The 21,260-nt window shown below is 54.1% G+C and overlaps 1 protein-coding gene across 1 annotated transcript in view; it reads left to right on the forward strand.

The window, feature by feature from the left end:
- The first annotated feature begins 1,637 nt into the window (after positions 1 to 1,637).
- The window catches only part of PLCG2 (phospholipase C gamma 2), a 151,555-nt gene continuing 131,932 nt past the window's right edge, over positions 1,638 to 21,260 (forward strand). Inside the window, exons 1-2 of the mRNA XM_068992234.1 lie at positions 1,638 to 1,717; positions 3,730 to 3,977. Of these exons, the coding sequence (XP_068848335.1) occupies positions 1,638 to 1,717; positions 3,730 to 3,977 (328 nt within the window). The remainder of the gene's footprint in view (positions 1,718 to 3,729; positions 3,978 to 21,260) is intronic.

Genomic DNA, 21,260 nt, shown 5'->3' on the forward strand with positions numbered 1-21,260 from the left:
TCTGAATGGGGAGTGACCAGAATCTTGGGAAGGTTAGTGCAGGGCCCTTCCAGAGGGCCCTGGTGCTTCCAGGTCGGCTGGTTTAAGTGGCGCTGTTGTGAGAGGGGGTGTGCTTCCTATTTGTGCCCTGCTGCACCTGGGAGTGGGGAACTCGAGAGCTGTGTCCTGCTTCTGACACTTTGCAGCTGTGTGACCTTGGATGAGTCCTTTGACCTCTCTGCGTGGTTAGTTACTATCTGACCAGATTGTGAATTCCAGAAGAGGGTTGCAGAAGGAGCAGGGGCATGGGATTCAGACCCGGGTTCCCATCCTGATGTTGCCACATGTCTCCGTGACCTTGATCACGTGATTTCACCTCCCAGGCCTTGAGTTTGCAGCGCCAGTATTTCTGAGGTAAATGAGATGAACCCGATACGGCAGGTGCAGGCACCCGGGAGGGCCAATAAACAGCAGGTTTTCCAGGGCGGAGACTGGCCTCAGGCCCCTTGCTGACCTGGAATAGGGATGGTGAGGCGGGAGGCTCGGATCAGGCAGGGTTCCTGCACACCCTTGGCCCCTGGGCTTTTGTTTCAGCCAGTTCCTCGGACTAGAGCACCGTCCCCTCCCACTTCATCTCTTTTAAAGATTGGATTCAGATGGCCTCTTCCCCTAGAAGCTTCCTCTGAGCACTATTAAGTTCCCAGCCTCACCTTAGACTCAGTTGGGGACTCCTTCCTGCTGCTCCCTCGAGACCCCCACGTCTCTGCTTCTGCAGAATCATGGAGCTGATGTTTCCTAATGGGTGGAGAGCAGGTGTAATTTATGATTTTATTGCTGGGCTATCAGCACACCTGGGAGGTGCCCCTGGCTGTGGGTGGAGGGGGAGGGGGACGAGGGCAAAGGACAGGGCCCGGGCCTCACCTCTCGTTTGCGTGCGAGTCCACAGTCCGTGCCTGTTATAGAGCTGACCCTTGGTTAACACTTTGATCAGCTGGCTGATTAATATCATCGGAGGCCCTGCTAGATGCTATTTTTGTTGTTCAGTTGCTCAGTCATGTCCAACTCTCTCCAGCCCCGTGGACTGCAGCACATGAGGCGTCCCTGTCCTTCACCATCTCCCGGAGTTGGCTCAAACTCACGTCCATTGAGTTGGTGATGCCGTCCAACATTCTTATCCTCTGTCATCCTCTTCTCCTCCTGTCCTCAATCTTTCCCAGCATCAGGGTCTTTTCCAGTGACTTGGCTCTTTGCATCAGGTGGTCAGAGTTTTGGGAGCTTCAGCATCAGTCCTTCCAGTGAATATTCAGGGTTGATTTCCTATAGGATTGACTGGGGGCTGTACAAACATTGTGGGGTCTAGTCCATCCAGAGCCCCTCGAGGGTGGTGTTATTCCCATTATACAGCTGGAACAGCTGAGACCCTGATTTTGAGCAGCTTGGCACAGAGGCTGTGGGGAGGCCCAGGCAGCCCTGGCTGAACACCCAGCTTCTCTGCAAAGTAAGAACCGTGGGAGCCTAAAGGGGTTTGGAGGTGGGGACAAGATAAGAAAGATACAGGGATAGAGACGCAGGTGTAGAGAATGGCTTGTGGGCACGGGGAGGGGAAGGGCAGGGTGGGATGTGTTGAGAGAGTGGCACTGACATGTACATACCCTACCATGCGTGGAATGAACAGCTCGTGGGAAGCTGCTGCGGAGCACGGGGAGCTGAGCTCTGTGCTCTGTGCTGTCCTCGAGGGGTGGGGTGGGGTGGGGTAGGGGGTGGGAGGGCGGTCCTAAAGGGAACGGATAGGTGGTATACGCACATGTGTGCCTGCTCAGCCGTGTCTGACTGTGCGACCCCATGGACTGCAGCCTGCCAGGCTCCTCTGTCCGTGGGATTTCCCAGGCGAGAATACCAGAGTGGCTTGCCACTTCCTTCTCCAGTGTGTGGTACACACATAGCTGATTCACTTTGTTGTACAGCAGAAGCTTACACAACATTGTAAAGCAATTATACTCGATGGACGTGAGTCTGAGTGAGCTCCGAGAGATGGTGATGGACAGGGAGGCCTGGCATGCTGCGATTCATGGGGTTGCAAAGAGTTGGAAACGACTGAGCGACTGAGCTGCACTGAACTGATGTATATATATATATAAAGACTGAGTGGGAAAGGGGGAAAAAAGATACAGGCAACAGTGGACAGTAACAGGAGCAAAACCTGAGCGTCACTGACCGTGAATCTTTGTTTTAAGGGCCGAGATACACTGTCTGGTTTAGTCCGCAGAACCTTCAGCCTTCCTTGAAGGAGAATCCTTCGTCTGTTTTCTTCCCCTTTACAAGGGTGGAATTCAGCCCTGGGGGTGTAGTGATTTGGGGTAGGGGCTGCGGTCAAGTCCCTTAGAGCGAGGGGCCCTGAGTCTTCGGACATTTGGAGGCAGGATGTTGGAGGGGGGGTAGGGTTGTGCAGAGCATAGCTCTGGGAGCGACCTGTATTCATTCTTATTCTTTCTGTTTGTGTAGTTTTATTTTGGGCCGTGCCGGGCCTTCCTTGCTTTGCTTGCGCTCTCTCTAGTTGTGGCCGGTGGGGGCCACTCTCCATGGCATTGCTTCTGGGCTTCTCCCTGCGGAGGCTTCTCTTGCTGCAGAGCCCGGGCTCTAGGCACGTGGTCTTCAGTAGCTGTGGTGTGCAGGCTCAGTTGCTCTGCGGCGTGTGGAGTCTTCCCGGACCAGGGGTCGAACCTGTGTCCCCGCCGTTGGCAGGTGGAGTCTTATCTACTGCACCACCAGGGAAGTCCCACTCTTTTTTTTTTTATTATTCATTTATTTTTAATTGGAGGATAATTGCTTTATAACATTGTGTTGGTTTCTGCCATACATCAGCATGAATCAGCCATAGGTATGCCTACGTCCCCTTCCACTCTTCTTCTTAAAGCATCCTTTTGGTTCCTGGTCTGAGAGTTCACTCCAGGGTCTGGGGTGGGAGCAGGCGGCCAGACTGACCCACGTGTATAAGATCCCTGGAGGGAGCAGGGACGCAGGGAGACCCACTGCTTTCTGGGCTTGCTGGTGGGCTAGATGCGGGCGTGAGAGGAGCCAGGCAAGGAAGGCTCTGAGACCTGGGGCCCAGGCACCTCTCTGGGAAGCTCCGACTGTTCAGGAGGATGAGGGGTGACCAGGGCCACCCCTGGAAGCCGGGCTGCACACAAGGTGCTTCGCTGGTGGCTTCCCACTCAGAGTGGGGCTCCCACGTGGCCTGCCCAGGGCCACACGGTCAGCGGGAGCCTCCATGCGGGGCTGCCGGGCCCTGCTGGTTTCTGCCCTTTCTGCTCCATTTCCACGCAGAGGTGTCCACGGACCCATTTGGGCGGTTTTTTCTCTATTCCCGGCTCCACTCGGGAAGTAAAGGGGTGGTTAGAAGTCTCTGGGTGGGGTGTCGGGGTTGGGGTGGGAGCCAGCCTGGGGTTCTTTGGCTATTCAAATATTCTACAGCATAAACCTGCTTGGGGAAGGAGAGGTGGCGGCCAGGTTGGGGTGATTTGGTTATTCAAAGCCCAGATAACGGTTGGCTCACTGAGGTCAAGGGCTCCACCCACACCTTGCTTCCATTTAAACGTCTGAGCAGCTGGTGAGCCCCGCTGCCGCCAGCGCCTTCTCTCCAAGCTCATCCTGATGGGCATGAGACGGGATTTTGGCTTTTGAAGCTTCCTCCTGTTAACCGAAGCCCGCTCAGTTAACTGAAACCAGTTTCCCCTTGCTTCCTCCCTCCAGCCTCCTTGTTCACCCCCTTCCTCCTCGCCTCCCCCCGCACTGGGAGCAGACGACGGTGAGCACCATGGCCAACGTGGACACCCTCCCGGAGTACGAGAAGAGTCAGATCAAGCGGGCCCTGGAGCTGGGCACCGTCATGACCGTGTTCAGCTTCCGCAAGTCCACCCCGGAGCGGAGGACCGTCCAGGTGATCATGGAGACGCGGCAGGTGGCCTGGAGCAAGACGGCCGACAAGATCGAGGGCTTCCGTGAGTACCTCTCACCACCCCACCTGGAGCAGTGGGCCCCGCAGCCGTCATCGGTTCGACCCCTTCTTCTGAAAAGGAAAAGTGGCGTCGCTTTGTCTGGATCTCTGATGGGGTTTGGGGCAGGTGGGGGACGTCGGCCAGGAAAGCCCTGGTGCGGAGGCATGAGTGGGCCAGCTTGGAAATGACCTCCAGACAGCTCGCCTGGGCTGCTGGGGGCTGAGCGCACCATCTCACGGCCTCGGGGATCATGCGATCTGCGTTGATGGTCAAGCCGTGTGCCCTCTTGAGGACTCACTGGCCAGAGCTTGTGGAAAGTCATCACTTGGTAGCCAGATGTGTGTTTTAGTGTAGACAGCAGAGCGAGAGGCCTGTGCTTTACTCCATGTGGACAGAGCACATCGCTGAGTGTGTGGAGGCAGCTTCTTTTTTCCTTCCCCCTTCCATTGGGCAGTGGGTTCAGATCCTCAAGTTCCTAAGGCCCCTTTTTCACTCAGAGTCCAGAGACTTAAGCAACGTCCAGTTGCAGAGACTTGCTTTAATGAGTTTTTATTGACTTCTTTTAAATTGAGAAATTAAAGCGTACGCTTGGGGAAAAATCAGACAATTCATAAATAAATGTCTCTCTTCCCCAGGCCCACCCCAGGCTCTAGAGGCCAGCTCCCGCCCAGGTTCTGTGGCCTTCTAGATGTCTTCTGTGCTTGTGGGATGTGTCTGTTTTTGACACGAATGAGTACCTATTGCATATACTTCTGCACTTCGATTTCTTTTTTAAATTTAGTAGTTTTCTTTAAAAAGAGTTTTTATTCTTTATGTTTGGCTGTGCTGGGTCTTCGTTGCTGCCTGGACCTTTCTTTAGCTGTGGCGAGCTGGGGCCACTCTCTAGCCGTGCTGGGCTGCTTCTTCTTGCAGTGGCTTCTCTTGCTGTGGGTCACAGGCTCTGGGGCGCCGGCTCTGTTGCCCCCTGGCTCTAGAGCAGAGGCTGTGTAGTTATGGTGCATGGGCTTAGGTGCTCTGAGGCACGTGGGATCTTCCTGGATCAGAGATTAAATCTGTGTCTCCTGCACCAGCAGGCAGATTCTTTACCACTGAGCTGCCAGGGGAGGCCCCCGAGCAGTTACCCATTGAAGTGGTTTCTTATCAGCATATTGATCTGATCCTTTCATTGCCACATAGCATTCTGGCTACAGTGTGATAGTTTAACCCCTAGAGATGGACGCTTTGGGGTTTTCCAGTCTTTTGCTACTAGCTGTAGCAACTGTACATGGATTCTTCCTTTCTTTTGCTAGCAGATTTATGGAGATACAATTCACATACCTTATAATTCATCCATTCACAGATTGGTATATTCCCAGGTATGTGCAGCCACCACAGTTTTAGAACATTTCATCACCCCTAAAAGAAACCCTGTACCCTCCAGCCATCCATCTGGTCCTCCTCCACCTCTCCTGCCCTAAGCAACCTTTCATCTCTCCATTCCCCTGTTCCGGACACTTCCTAGAAAAGGAATCACGTAGTGTGTGGCCTTTTGCGACTGGCTTCTTTCACTTAACAGCATGTTTCCCACGTTTTCATGATCCATCCGTGTTGTGTGTGTGTCTCAGGACTTGATTCCTTTATGTGGCCGGGTAATATTCCTTTCTACAAATATTCCACAGTTTGTTGACCCATTCATCTGTTGATGGAAATTTGGGTTGTTTGCTCTTTTTGGCTGGTATGAATCCTGCCGCTGTGAGCTTTCGTGAATGATTTTTTGTGCGGCTGTGTGTTTTCATTTCTCCTGGGTGTATGCCCAGGGGCAGGGCTGCTCCTCAGGCAATGCAGTCACTTTGTTTGATCCTTTTAGGAAGCCCCTGGACTGTTTCCCAAGTGGCCGCACTATTTTAAATTTCCACCAGCTGTGTGTGGGGGTCACCTTTGCATCATTCTTTCATGCGCGTATGTTGGGTTTATTTGAAGGACAGCGTCCTCCATGTGTGATTTCTGAGTTAGAGGGCACGGGGTATTTTTAACTTTAAAGGATGGTTGGATCATATCCCACAGAAGCTCCTGAGGTGTTGGGGGCCCCTCTAGTTCCCCACATCCCCTCCCATGCTGCCATGGGGTCTGAACTTGGCAGCTCACAGGTGGACTCTGACAGTGTGACATGGCTCTTTGTTCGGTTTCTTTTATCATGAGTGAGACGAGGTAGCTTCCCAAAAGGTTTCTCCTGACTCTAGAGCCAAGATGACCTCCAACAGCACTGAGCCAGAGGGCCTGCTTTGACAGTGCCCGTGTCTGGAGGCTGCCGGCCTTACCCCCCACCCCACCACCCCGATTTTGTTTACCTTGGCCTCACGACCTCCCAGGTGGCCCAGAGACCTGTGGCAGCTGGGGCGGGGGTGGGGGCCTGCAGGGGCAGGATGGGCCCAATGGTAAACACAGGTGCCCTGCCGCACTGAGAGCGGATGGCCGGCCCGTGTCAGCCAGCTGGCCGAGTGCCAGAAACACCTGGTGAGGGGCATTTGAAGGTGTGCAGGCCTCTGGAACTTTCTCCTGACGGTCCTGATGGTTGTGAGACAGGGTTTTGCCTCCTGAAATCCACACCCTGTGGTTCTCCCCGGTTACTCGCTAAGAGTAGTTCCTCCTCCTTGGGGTGGCTGAGGATGACTGTCATTCACCAGGTTGGTTGGGATTCAGTATTTTATTTTGTTTTATTATTTTTATTTATTTATTTACTTTTTTGGGATTCAGTGTTTTAATGAGCTCCCCAGGTGATCCTGGTAGCTAGCCAGGTTTGGTAGGTACCGCACTAGCGACTCCCTCCTCCCACTCCCCGTCCTCCCACCACCTCCCCTGCCCCATCCTCCCACTCCCCCTCCTCCCACCCGTCCCCCCACTCCCTGTCCTCCCACTCCCCATCCTCCCACCCCCTGTCCCCCCAACTCCCCATCATCCCACCCCCCTGCCCCGTCCTCCCACTCCCTGTCCTCCCACCCCCTTCCCCTCTACTCCCTGTCCTCCCACTCCCCCTCCTCCCACCCCCGTCACCCCCACTCCCCATCCCCCCACTCCCCATCCCCCCACTCCCTGTCCTCCCACTCCCTGTCCCCGCCACTCCCCGTCCCCCCGTTCCCTGTCCTCCCATTCTCCGTCCTCCCACCCACTGTCCTCCCACTCCCCGTCCTCCCACTCTCCATCCTCCCACCGCCCCCCCACTCCCCGTCCCCCACTCCCCGTCCTCCCACTCCCTGTCCTCCCACCCCCTTCCCCTCTACTCCCTGTCCTCCCACTCCCCCTCCTCCCACCCCCCCGTCACCCCCACTCCCCGTCCCCCCATTCCCTGTCCTCCCACTCTCCGTCCTCCCACACACTGTCCTCCCACTCCCTGTCCTCCCACTCTCCGTCCTCCCACCCCTGTCACCCCCACTCTCCGTCCTCCCACTCCCCGTCCTCCCACTCCCCATCCCCCACTCCCCATCCTCCCACTCCCCGTCCTCCCACTCCTCGTCCTCCCACTCTCCATCCTCCCACCGCCCTCCCACTCCCTGTCCTCCCACTCTCCGTCCTCCCACTCCCCATCCCCCCACTCCTCGTCCTCCCACTCCCCATCCCCCCACTCCCCGTCCTCCCACTCCCCATCCCCCACTCCCCGTCCTCCCACTCCTCGTCCTCCCACTCATCATCCTCCCACCCCCTGTCCTCCCACTCTCCGTCCTCCCACTCCCTGTCCCCCCCAATCACCGTTCCCCCCACCCCTGTCCCCCCCACTCTTCGTCCTCCCACTCTCCATCCTCCCACCGCCCTCCCACTCCCTGTCCTCCCACTCTCCGTCCTCCCACTCCCCATCCCCCACTCCTCGTCCTCCCACTCCCCATCCCCCCACTCCTCGTCCTCCCACTCCCTGTCCCCGCCACTCCCTGTCCCCCCCACCCCTGTCCCCCCATTCTCCGTCCTCCCACTCTCCGTCCTCCCACTCTCCATCCTCCCCCCGCCCCCCCACTCCCTGTCCTCCCACTCTCCGTCCTCCCACCCCCCGTCACTCCCACTCCCCGTCCTCCCACTCCCCATCCCCCCACTCCCCATCCCCCCACTCCCCATCCCCCCACTCTCCGTCCTCCCACTCCCTGTCCCCCTACTCCCCGTCCTCCCACTCCCCATCCCTGCCACTCCCCGTCCCCCCACCCCTGTCCCCCCCACTCCCCGTCCTCCCACTCTCCATCCTCCCCACCGCCCCCCCACTCCCTGTCCTCCCACCCCCCACTCTCGCACCCCTCCACCCTCCCCTCCTTCCAGCCTTCCTTCTTTCTTTCTCCGGTAGCGTCCCTCCCTCTCTCCACCTACCCATGTTTGAGTGCCTGCTCTGCCAGGCACTGTTCTGGGTGCTGGAGATACGGCAGTAACTGAATTAGACTTGCCTTCACAGAGCCTGCCCTGGTGGATCAGGTGCAGGCAGCGTGGAGCCTGACTCCAGCAGGGTTTGATGAGCTTGGCCACGTGAGCCTAGGCGCGTCCCGTCCCCTGCTGATACCCGGTTCTCCTGGCTGCAGGACGGGGACGGTATTGCTGTCCGCGCACAGTGTCGCAGCTGTGAATGAACAGATGAGTCGCTGGATCAGAGGGCTGAGCACGGTGCACAGCCCTGGACCGGTGCGAACTGCTGCTTTTGCTTTTGCCGTTGTTGTGGGTGACGAGCAGTGGCCAGCCTGTCAGGGGCAGCAGAGTCTTGCTTAGGTGTTTGGACTTTCTCTGGAGAGCAGTAGGGCTCCACTGAAGGGTTTTCAGCCGAGCGGTGGTGTTGTGAACTGCACTGGCGAGCCTATGTGAGATGGCTGTGTCGCGGTGTTTGTAAAGTGACACAGAAGCCGATTTGGGGGTAAAGTGCTTTACAGAGGTGCTCCCCTGACCACCTAGAGAGAACAGGCCTTTGGGCCCTGGATGGGGCCACTCAGCACCTCGTTTCCAGCCTCTTGATATACAGGTGGTGTTCTGGGGGCCCCAGCTGTAGTGTTGGTCTGAGTCAGTAGAAGCCTGCAGGTTATTGTGGGGTCTGCAGAAGACAGCACCCGTGTGTGGCTCTGGGGTCGTTGGCGGGTGGCCTCTGGCCTCTGGACAGGCGTCACAGCCTCCTGTGTGGGCCTGGGTGAGGGCAGATGGCCACAGGTCTCACTGTGCACAGCAGAGAGTGGTTCTCAGTCGGGCGATCCCGTCCCACCCACGCGGGGGCATTCAGCAGTGCCTGGAGATGCTCTTAGTCCTGGTTATTTGGAGGAGGTTGCTTCTGGCATCTAGCAGGGTGAGGCCAGGGCTACTGCTAAACATCTTACAATGCGTAGGACAGTCCCCACCACAAATAATTATCCAGTATAAAATTATAAGATGTCAGTGGTGCCAAGGTTAGAAACTCTGGCCTAGGGGCTTCCCTGGTGGTCGGGGGCTAAGACTCTGCCCTTCAATGCAGGGGTTGTCCGTTGTTGTTGAGTTGCTAAGCTGTGTCCAGCTCCTTTGCAAGCCTATGGACTGTAGCCTACCAGGCTCCTCTGTCCTTGGGATTTTCCAGGTAAGAATACTCGAGTGGGTCGCCATTTCCTTCTTCAGGGGATCTCCCCGACCCAGGGATCGAACCCGCATCTCCCGAGTCTCCTGCACTGGCAGGCGGATTCTTTACCACTAAGCCACATGGGAAGCACAGTTCCCGGTCAGGGAGCTATATCCCGCATGCCGTGACTAAGCCCTGGCACAGCCATATAACATAAAAAAAAAATTAAAAAGGAAGAAGAAAAAGTGTATTTTTTCCTTAAAAGAAATCAAGAAACCTTGGTCTGAAGTCATGTGTTTGCTTTTCTTAGGACCGTGAAATGTCACTGGATATGTTAGGATTCCCCCTTGGACCGTGTTGTGACGGAGCTGTTCCATGTGAAGTGCCATGCCCATATTTGCCATCATACCGGGCCCCCAGTTTTGCTAAGAGAGAGGAGGAGGGATGGGGTCCCTGTCCTGGAGGAAACAGGTGAAATCCCACAGATAGAGGAGCCTGGCGGGCTTTCGTCCATGGGGTGGCAAAAGAGTCAGACACGACTTAGTGGCTGAACAACAGCAACAGCAGCTGGGTGGTGGTTCTCTCTGTGGCCTTGACTGCGGTGGTACTCAGTGGGCCTGTCCCGTGGTCTGGAAGTTTCCAGAATCTTGGCTCCTGTGTCTGGTGTTGTGGCGGTGATGGCCGGTAGCCCGGGCTCAGCTGATAATGTTGGCTGAGCACCTACTGCGTGGCGGTCCCACGGTCATCGGGCTCTTTACACGGTGCCTGGTGTCCCCCGGGATGTGTCTTCCAAGAGTCACGGAGTTCTTGTGACCTAGCCTGAGAAAGTGTCCGCGGGGCCAGCTCGGGTTCAGAGAATGGGGCATCTCCTCTTGGAGAAGATGAGACCTTCCCAGGTGGGGAGAAAGTTGACAGCAGCCGCCTTGGTGCCAAACGACCACGAGGGTTCAGACTCATGGTTCAGAGCCCCGCTCCACCACCTCCTGGGAGCCGTGTGATCCGAGGTAGGTTTGCGCGAGCTGTCTGTGCCCCAGTTTCTCTGTTGGTCAAGTGAGATGACAGTCAATGAGATAAGGGTGAGAAGCAAGTGGATTTTATTTAAGTATGTTTCTGTATGTGTTTACATATTTCATCTGTATACGAAAGGTGCATATTTTAAACAGTCGAGTCCCAAGGCCTGGCTTCTGACAAGGTGAACTTCAGCCGGACACTCACGTCTTGGCCATCGTTCTCTTGCTGACTTTCCGAGGCCGCTGGGCAAGATGGTGCGCTGGATCCCCTCCTGTGTGGGCCTCCTGCGAGTCTCTGGGTGTGGGGCGGGAGCTGGTGCTGGAAGTCCTGCCTCTCTGGTTTTTTGTTCCCTCCAGGCGCTAGTGAAACAGACTCCGCCTAGAAGGGAGTCTGCCGGAGCACCTTGCTGAGGTGAGCTTTGGGGTCCGCTGGCACCTTGTCCGTTTGGGTGGTGGCCTGGGACGTGTCCTGGGAGCCACAGTGGTGCCACCTGCCCGTGAGTTGTGGACGGGGCTGGTTGTGTGATGAACCACCGGTGGGGGTGTGCACGGGGCTGGTTGTGTGATGAACCACCTGTGGGGGCGTGGACCACGTCCATCTGACTGAACGGGCTTTTGTTCTCAGGTTTTCACTTCTGCTTGTGCACATTTTCTCTATCTGCTTATTTTGGGCAAGTGGTGGCTGTCTGCGAATGCGGGGTGCTCACAAATACCACGTGCTTCCCTGGTATTGGGCTCTTGTCTTGCCTGCCTAATAAGTGAATGATGATGATGGTGATGTTGTTGGTGATGAGAGCCGCCTCTGAGTGCTCTCCTTGTCCTAGTCTCTGTGTGGATACATCACGCGTTGCTGCTCTTCAAATCCTCACAGTGACCCTGTGAGCAGGAATCATACCCACTTTATTTATGAGGAAACTGAGTCCTGGGGAGACTTGGTGACATGCCCAAGGCCACACAGCCAGGAAGGGGCAGCACCCCAATTTGCTTTCGTTCTACCTGCCTTTTGGAGTCTCATGTCTTCTGTTCTGGGTTGCCTTCTCCTCCTGTGTGATCTCAGAGATGTCTGAGTTCTGTATGGGGTAGCGGGGCACCCTGCTGGGGACCGAAGGAGGACAGCCTCGCTCAGCCTTTGTTACAGCAAGAGGGAAGGCACTGATCCCTTCTTCTCACAGAGGACATGCCCTGCCCGGTGCTGAGATGCCAAGGGCAGGAGGCTGGACAGGTGCCTGGCTAGCTGGAAGCCAGACGTGCCTGCTGGGGCCCCCACAGTGGGGACGAGTGTGGACCCAACCGGGGGTGCTGAAATGGGCTCATCCTCTATCTTAGCTTCTTCTGAGATCCATCTTCGAGCTACTTATCCATTAAAACAATGAGTATTTTGCAAAGTTCTTATTTTAACAATGCATTTTTGAAACAGTGGAGCAGGCGTTTTTCCACCGAAATCTTCCGTCTGCAAAATCCATTGTCTGAAAGTGGTTCCCAAGCTCCATCAGTCAAGTGTCCCATGAGAAATAAGATTCAGCCAATGCTCCCAGTGTATTACAGTTGATATAGTACAGTATTAATCTCAACCTCCTAATTTATTGCTACCCTCTTTTTGCCCTTTGATAGCCCTAGCTTGTCTTCTGTGTTGGTGATTCTGCTTCATAAATAAGTTCATTTGTATCATTTTTTTGATTCCACATATAAGGGATCAGTTCAGTTCAGTCGCTCAGTCGTGTCCGACTCTTTGCAACCCCATGAATCACAGCACGCCAGGCCTCCCTGTCTATCACTAACTCCCGGAGTTCACTCAGACTCACTTCCATCAAGTCAGTGATGCCATCCAGCCATCTCATCCTCTGTCGTCCCCTTCTCCTCCTGCCCCCAATCCCTCGCAGCATCAAAGTCTTTTCCAATGAGTCAACTCTTCGCATGAGGTGGCCAGAGTACTAGAGTTCCAGCTTTAGCATCATTCCTTCCAAAGAAATCCCAGGGCTGATCTCCTTCATGGTATTTATCTTTCTCTGTCTCACTCCACTTAGTGTGATAATATCTAGGTGCATCAATGTTGCTACAGGTGCCATTCAGTTCAGTTCAGTCGCTCAGTTGTGTCCACCTCTTTGGGACCCCATGAATTGCAGCATGCCAGGCCTCCCTGTCTATCACCAACTCCCAGAGAATGCTCAAACTCACATCCATTGAGTCGGTGATACCATCCAACCATTTCATCCTCTGTCGTCCCTGTCTCCTCCTGCCTACAATCTTCCCCAGCATCAGGGTCTTTTCCGTGAGTCAGTTCTTCACATCAGGTGGCCACAGTATTGGAGTTTCAGCTTCAGCATCAGTCCTTCCAATGAACACTCAAGACTGATTTCCTTTAGGATGGACTGGTTGGATCTCCTTGGAGTGCAAGGAACTCTCAAGAGTCTGCTCCAACATTACAGTTCAAAAGCGTCAATTCTCCAGCACTCAGCTTTCTTTATAGTCCAACTCTCACATCCATACATGACTACTGGAAAAACCATAGCTTCAACTAGATGGACCTTTGTTGACAAAGTAATGTCTTTGCTTTTTAATATGCTATCTAGGTTGCTCATAATTTTTCTTCCAAGGAGCAAGCATCTTTTAATTTCATGGCTGCAGTCACCATCTGCAGTGATTTTGGAGCCCAAGAAAATAAAGTCTCTCACTGTTTCCATAGTTTCCCCATCTATTTGCAAATGGCGTTATTCCATTCTTTTTTATGGCTGAGTAGTCTTCCAGTGTATATGTGTGTGTGTGTTTGTGTAGGGGAATTAAAGGGTTAAATGAAGTAATTACAGAATTAAACAAAATAATCCCTATAATTTGCTCTCAGTCACACGGAGGAGACAGGTGCTCAAGTAGTCACTGCTCTTGTTGGCATCGTGGAAAGGATGAGGTGGACTGTGAGTGTCCATTCACATAATGAAACCATTGTTTTCCTGCATCTGCATGGGTCGTCCTGCTCCCCTTCCCAGGTACCAATTCTCCACGTGGAGCCTGCTGGTGTGAGAAACAGAACTGATGTTTTTATCCCTGACGCGGATACAGACCTGCCTGTCTGCCATTCAGCTGAGGAATTGGTTTCTGTGACCATTCAAGGATTGTCCTCTGTCCTGGGTGACAGTCACTTGACATCCTTAGAATTTGTCCTTTGTTGTTATTTTTTTTAATGTATTTGGCCATGCTGTGTGGCATATGGGATCTTAGATCCTTGACCAGAAATCAAACCCGTGCCCATTGCACTGGCAGCTCAGAGTCCTAACCCCTGGACCACCAGGGAAGTCCCTGTCCCTTCTTTGACTTAGCAAATACTCAGAGGATTGGTGTATGTCAGATATGAGCCTTGTCACTGGGGACGCCTGGTGAATGGGACGGTGGGGACCCCAGAGGAGCTTACGGTGTCACAGGAAGGACAGAGAAGGCCAGACTAAGCGTTCAGGACTGTGTCGGATGCCAGGGAAGGAAGAAGCAGAGCCCGTGGCAAAGAGTAACCAGCGAAGAGCGCAGTGTTAGGAGGGCAGGCCTCAGGGAAGCGTGTCCATGGAGGCGACGTCTGAGCTGAGACTTGCAAGGTGATAAGGGAGTCGTGGGAAGCTCTGGCCGGGGGCGGTGGGGAGCATTCCTGGCCGAGGGCACAGCAGTAAAGCTTCCATATTAGTCTGGATAGACGAATGGCAGTGATAAAGGTCTTTTTCTTTAGAATTACTTTTTAAATTTATGCTTAATTGCAGGATAATTGCTTTACAATATTGTGTTGGGGACTGCCATACAGCAACAGGAGTCAGCCGCAGGTGCACACATGTCCCCTCCCTCTTGGCCCTCCCGCCCCATCCCACCCCTTTTGGTTGTCACGGAACCCTGGTTCAGCTCCCTGAGTCACACAGCAAATCCCGCCCTCTGTCTGTTTCACACGTGGCGCTGTATGAGTGTCTCTGCCGCGCTCTCCATTCATCCCAGCCTCTCCTTCCCCTCTGGGCCCACAGGTCTCTTCACTATGTCTGTGTCTCCATCACTGTGCTGCAAACAGGCCCATCAGTACCATCTCCCTAGATTCCGTTTATATGTTTTAGTATATGATATCTGTCTTTCTCTTTCGGACTTGCTTCACTTTGTATAAGAGGCTCTAGGTTTGTCCACCTCATTGGAACTGACTCAGGTGCGTTCGTTTTTCTAGCTGAGTAATTGTGTACGTAATTTCTTTATCCTCTCACCTGCTGATGGACATCTAGGTTGCTTCCATGTCCTAGCTATTGTAAGTAGTGCTGCAGCGGACGCTGGGGTGCATGTGTCTCTTTCAGTTACGGTTTCCTCAGGGCCTGTGCCCAGTGGTGGAACTGCTGGGTCGTATGGTAGCTCTATTTCCTGTTTTGTAAAGTAATCTCCATACTGTTCTCCATAGTGGCTGTATCAACTTGCATTCCCACCAGCAGTGCAAGAGCGTTCCCGGTTCTCCACACCCTCTCCAGCATTTTTGTTTGTAGACTTTTTGATGATGGCCATTCTGACTGGTGTGAAGTGGTGCCTCATTGTAGTTTTGATTTGCGTTTCTCTGATAATGAGCGATGTTGAGCATCTTTTCATGTGTGTCTTAGGCATCTGTGTCTCTTCTTTGGGGAAATGACTGTTTAGGTCTTCTGCTCACTTTTTGATTGGGCTGTTTGTTTTTCTGGTATTGAGTTGCACGAGCTGGTTGTGTAGACAAATGCCTTCCTGATATAAATGTTTCACTCAAGTCGTGGTCTAGTGGGATTCAGGGGGCGCTCTGCTGTCTTGTGACACCGCCATCCCCTAAGGTGTCTGAGGCCGCTGCAGGACAGTGTGGGGTCAGCGTGTGGGGTAAGAGGACGAGTGGAGGATGGCTTAGGAGGCACTAGGGGGTCAGGCCTGGAACCAGTGTGCCTCTTCCCTCCCGCCTTCTGTTGACCAGAACTCAGCACGGGACTGGCTGCAGAGGAGGCTGGGAAATATGGTCCGTTGTGTGCCAGGCAGAATGGACGTGGGCGTGGTGGGCGTCCCCCAGGCTCTTCACGGCCTCTCATTTTTGGAGAATGCAGACGTGGCTGTAGCCCCACAGATGGCTCGAGAGTAGAATGATTGTAGGAATTTAGGGACTCCTGCAGGAATCCAAGGAGAGTGTAGAGCCCTTGCACTGGGCCTCCTGGGAATGGGAGATGGTGGCATTGAAGTCTCTCCCATCCTGTCTGTGATGGAAACCGCTGTGGTGATGACGTCTACCCGTACAGATGGGCCTCGTTAGCCCTCTTAGGTTTCCTTGGAGCCACGGTTAGACTGTCCCCAGCAAAGTCCTCCACCTTGACTCTGTTGCCCCCCAGCCTCCCAGTGATGGATGCCCGAGTGAGGCCTCTGATGGCTGGGTCTTCTGAGCCAGTGCACAAGGCTTGGCTGCCTCTGAGAACAGTGTCCTCTCTGATCAGCTTCGATGTGGAGGCTGGGTTAGGTGGGTCTACTGCTGGAGAACACGGTCTGGCTTCTTCAGGGCTTCTGGGTGGAGGTGGGTTCCTGTTATGGGTGGACTGTGTCTCCCTTCGAAATTCAGGTGGTGAGGCCCTAACCCCCAGGCCCTCTGAATGTGGCCTTAGTTGGAGATCTGGTCACTGCAGAGGTGATTAGCCAAGACGAGGTCCTACTGGCACAGAGTGGGCCGCCGATCCCACGCGACTGGCATCCTTGTATGAAGAGGATGGGACTTCCCTGGTGGTCCAGCGGCTGAGGATCCGCCTGCCAGTCCAGGGGACGTGGCTCTGATGCCTGGTCCAGGAAAAGCCACACCCTGTGGGCTACTGAGCCCGTTCACCACAACGGCTGAGCCTGCCCTCTGGATCCCACAAGCCGTAACTCCTGAAGCTCTGGAGCCTGTGCGTCTCATCAAGAGAAGCCACCGCAGCGAGAAGCCCACCCATCACATCAAAGAGTAGCCCCCCCTCCCCCAAACTAGAGAAAGACAGCAGGTAGCAGTGAAGACCTAGCGCAGGCATAAGGAAATAATTAAGAGGATGCACACACAGCATCGATGCTTCTGAACTGTGGTGCTGGAGAAGACTCTGGAGAGGCCCTTGGACTGCAAGGAGATCCAACCAGTCCATTCTAGAGATCAGTCCTGGGTGTTCTTTGGAAGGAATGATGCTAAAGCTGAAACTCCAGTACTTTGGCCACCTCATGCAAAGAGTTGAGTCATTGGAAAAGACTCTGATGCTGGGAGGGATTGGGGGCAGGAGGAGAAGGGGCCGACAGAGGATGAGATGGCTGGATGGCATCACCGACTCAATGAACGTGAGTTTGAGTGAAATCCGGGAGATGGTGATGGACAGGGAGGCCTGGCATGCTGCGATTCATGGGGTCACAAAGAGTCGGACATGACTGAGCGACTGAACTGACACACAATATTAAAAAAAAAATTAAGATCATGGCGTCCAGTCCCATCACTTGGTGGCAAATAGAAGGGGAAACAGTGGAAATAGTGAGAAACTTTATTTTCCTAGGCTCTAAAATCACTGCTGATGATGGCTGCAGCCATGAAATTAAAAGACACTTGCTCCTTGGAAGAAAAGCTGTGACAGACCTAGACAGCATATTAAAAAGCCGAGAGATATCATTTGCCAACAAAGGTCCGTACAGTCAAAGCTACGGTTTTTCCAGTAGCCATGTATGAATGTGAGAGGGAGTGAGTGAGTGAAGTCGCTCAGTCGTGTCCGACTCTTTGCGACCCTGTGGACTGTAGCCTACCAGGCACCTCTGTCCATGGGATTTTCCAGGAAAGAGTACTGGAGTGGGTTGCCTTTTCCTTCTCCAATGAATGTGAGAGTTGGACCATAAAGAAGGCTGAGCGCCAAAGAATTGATGCTTTTGAACTGCGGTGTTGGAGAAGACTCGAGAGTCCCTTGCTGCAAGGAGATCAATCCAGTAAATCCTAAAGGAAATCAACCCTGAATGTTCATTGAAAGGACTGATGCTGAAGCTCTAATACTTTGGCCACCTGACGCAAAGAGCCGACTCATTGGAAGAGACCCTTGATGCTGGGAAGGATTGAGGGCAGAAGTGAGTGACAGAGGATAAGATGGTTGGATGGCATCACTGACTCAATGGACATGAGTCCGCTGAGGATTGCTGGCATCACCAGAAGCCAGGAGGGAACTGGGGAGTTGTTTCCCCGTCATAGCAGAAGGAGCTGCGCCTGCTGACTCCTTGATCTGAGCTGTGAGACGGTCCGTTTCTGTTGTGGGAGACAGTACGGTTTTGGTTGGGGCTGTTTTGCTGCAGCAGCCGTGGTACACCAGCGCACTGCCCTTCAAGGGGCTGAGGGATGGGAGAGTGGTGAGCTTGGCAGCTGATGTGTCCACGTGGCCGCAGAAACCATGGACAAGCTGGACTCTGTCGTAAAGGAATTTAAGAGCCCTCACTTTCTGTTCCAAGCGTCGTCTTATTTCCCGGCTGTGAGGGGTGAGAGGCAGCATGGTGTCCTGGTTAACCGCAGGGACTGGCCGCCTCCTTGGGCTTGAATCCTGACCCTGTGACTTGGGCCGGAGACCTCCCACTCTGTGCCTCAGCTTCCTCACCTGTAAAATGGGAAGAGCGAGAGTGCCCAGCTTCGACGGCCTTCAGGAGGGTCGGATGAGCTCCTCAAGGTGGAGCACTTAGAAAGGTCGGGAGGGGGCGCGCCCTGTGTGGTTTGCCCTTGTCAATGGCTCACGCATCTTCCTCATCTCTTGGGGGCGCATCCCTTGAAGTCTGTCCTGCAAGTCACCAGCCCCCACGCCCACCCCACAGGACGCTGCGCATGTCTGGTTAGTTGTGGTCCATCCAGTTCTACCACACACACCCTGGGAGTGTGTGGCCGGGATTCTCTTTCCCTCTGGGTTGTTGGGGATCTCAGTATCCCCACCAGAAGTCCGTCTGGCTGTTGGAGAGGAGAGGACAGGAGGAGGGGGCAGCTGGGCTGTGGACACACCTGCTCTGAGAAGCCCGAGGCCGTCCAGGGAGCAGCTGAGGGCAGGGCCAAGCCCTGGAAAGGCAGATCCCGGATCTCTTATGCATGTCTGACTAGGAGAGGGAGCTGTCAGAAGCCATCCTCTGCTGAATCCTTCAGGAAAGACCCTCTTGCTGCCACACCACGGTCTAGCTTAGCTGTAAGTGAACATTTTCGTGTGTTGGGCTGGTGAAGTGACACGTCTTTTTTTCATCTTGGGAGAGACCTAAGCACTGTGCATGTTGAAGCTGAAGCCAGAAATCTTGGTATCGACTCTCCCTGCCCCCAGCAATGCCTGGCCCTGGAGCCAGGCCCCTGGTGGCTGTCACCCCAGGCGGTGAGCTCCCAGAGGCAGGGACCCATCGGTTCTGCCCACCAGGAGGAGTCCCAGCTGCTGGCCCACACCTGACCTGTCGTTGGTGCTCCCCAGAGAGCGGTCAGCCGGCGAGCCAGGACAAGGCCCTGGCTACCGCCCTCTCAGCCTCTGTAGCCTCTTCTCCCCAGAGACGGCAGTGTCTGCGGTGAAGGGAGGGCAGCTCTGTGACTTCTCTTGCTTGCTTATATTTCTGTTTTTAGTTTTTAATTGGAGAATAATGGCTTTGCAGTACGACGCTGGTTTCTGCCATAGATCAACATGAATCAGCCGTAGGTATACGCATGTCCCTTTTGAACCTCCCACCTCCCACCCCACCCCACCCCTCCGGGCTGTCACGGAGCGCTTGATTTGAGCTACCTGTCTCATTCGGCGTCTTCCCACTGGCTGCCTCTTCCGCACGTGGTAATTGGTGTGTTTATTCGCCGCACCCTCTCCTTCCTGCACTGTGTCCGCGAGTTTGTTCTTTTAATTCTGCGTCTCCACTGAGCTATGTGCTGTCCCTTCAGCCGTGTCCAACTCTTGGTGACCCCATGGACCTTAGCCCGCCAGGCTCCTCTGTCCATGGGGTTCTCCAGGCAAGAATACTGGAGGGGGTTGCCGTGCCCTCCTCCAGGGGATCTTCCCAACCCAGGGATTGAAGCCAGGTCTCCAGTATTGCTCGAGGATTCTTTACCATCTGAGCCACCAAGGAAGCCCAAGAATACTGGAGTGGGTAGCCTATATCTTCTCCACGGGATCTTCCATTGTGTCTCCATTCCTGCCCTGCAAAAAGACTCATCAGTACCATCTTTCTAGACTCCAACTATGTGTGTTAATATATGATATTTGCTTTTCTCTTTCTGACTTACTTCACTCTGTATAATGGGCTCTGGATGCATCCACCTCATTAGGACCGACTCACATGTGTTCCTTTTTATGGCTGAGTAATATTCCGTTATGCATGTGTACCACAGCTTCTTGGTCCATTCCCGCGCTGATGGGCACATGTTGCTTCCGTGTCCTGGCGACTGTAAACAGTGCTGCCGGGGACACTGGGGCACATGTGCCTCTTTCAGTTCTGGTTTCCTCAGGGTGCCGTGCAGCGGTGGGACCGCTGGAGCAGGTGGCAGCTCTATTCCCGGTTTTTAGAGGACATCTCTATGGGATCTCTGACAGAATCTCACTGTTCTTTGTAGTGGCTGTATCAACTTGCATTCCCACCAACAGTGCAAGAGGGCTCCCTGTTCTCCACACCCTCTCCAGCATTTATTGTTTGTAGACTTTTTGATGACGGACATTCTGACTGGTGTGAAGTGGCACCTCATTGTAGTTTTGATTTGCATTTCTCTAATAATGAGCGATGTTGAGCATCTTTCCATGTGCGTCTTAGCCATCTGTGTGTCCTCTTGGGGGAGATGTCTGTTTAGATCTTGTGCCCACTTTTTGACTGGGCTGTTTGTTTTCCTGATATTGAACTCTATGAGCCGCTTGTGTATTCTGGAGATCAATCCTTTGTCAGCTATTTCATTTGCAATTGTTTTCTCCCATTCTGAGGGCTGTCTTTTAATCTTGTTCATTGTTTCCTTTGCTGTGCAAAAGCTTTTAAGTTTAATGAAGTCCCCTTTATTTGTTTTTATTTCCATTAATCTAGGAGCTGAGTCACAGAGGATCTTGCTGTGATGCGTGTCAAAGAGGGTACTGCCTGTGTTTTCCTCTGATGACCCCTGCTTTAGCCACACGTGATGGTGCTGGCCTCAGTTTTCTCTTTGGGGAGGTGGGTGGTGGCCGGGCTGCCTTGCAGGATGGGAGTGAGGCTTGTGTTTCTCAGTGCATCTGACGTGCACAGTGTGTACCTGACATGGCTTGTCTGTGCACATTTGTGTCTGATTGGGGGCGCTGGTGGGGGGGCTGTGGTGTCACCCCCTGTGTAGAGGCTGGTCCCTTCTGGTGCACGTGGGTAGGGTCCCTATGAGGTTAAGGTCCTTGGTTTGAGCCTGAGTGTCAGCGGGCAGCCCAATCCTTGCCTTTGTCCTTCTGCAAGCCTGGGGAGGCCTGGCTTTGGAGGAAGAGCGTCTGCAGGGCAGCGGTGACTTCGTTTTGTAAACAGTCAGTGCGGATACCAGCTGAGAGCAGGGGGCCCTCTTCCATGTGCCCCGGACAACAGGAAGAAGCGGGAAGAAGCCTTCGTCTTGCATGGTGTTCTGGCGGCCATGGTGGGAGTGAATGCTGGGGGAGGCAGGGGCGGGAATTGTCTGTGTGTGAAGGACTGTTTACTGAGAAAGAAAAGTATGGGAATTTGCTGATCCATAGGGTGGAAACTAGCGAAGTTAGCACAGCAGGGCCAAGAGCATGTGGCCGGGGGACAGGCCAGCCTCAGGACTGGGAGGCCTGCTGGCATCTTTCCTGCTTCAGC

The sequence above is a fragment of the Capricornis sumatraensis genome, chromosome 20, assembly GCF_032405125.1.
Source record: "Capricornis sumatraensis isolate serow.1 chromosome 20, serow.2, whole genome shotgun sequence".
In the NCBI taxonomy this organism is placed as follows: Eukaryota; Metazoa; Chordata; class Mammalia; order Artiodactyla; family Bovidae; genus Capricornis; species Capricornis sumatraensis.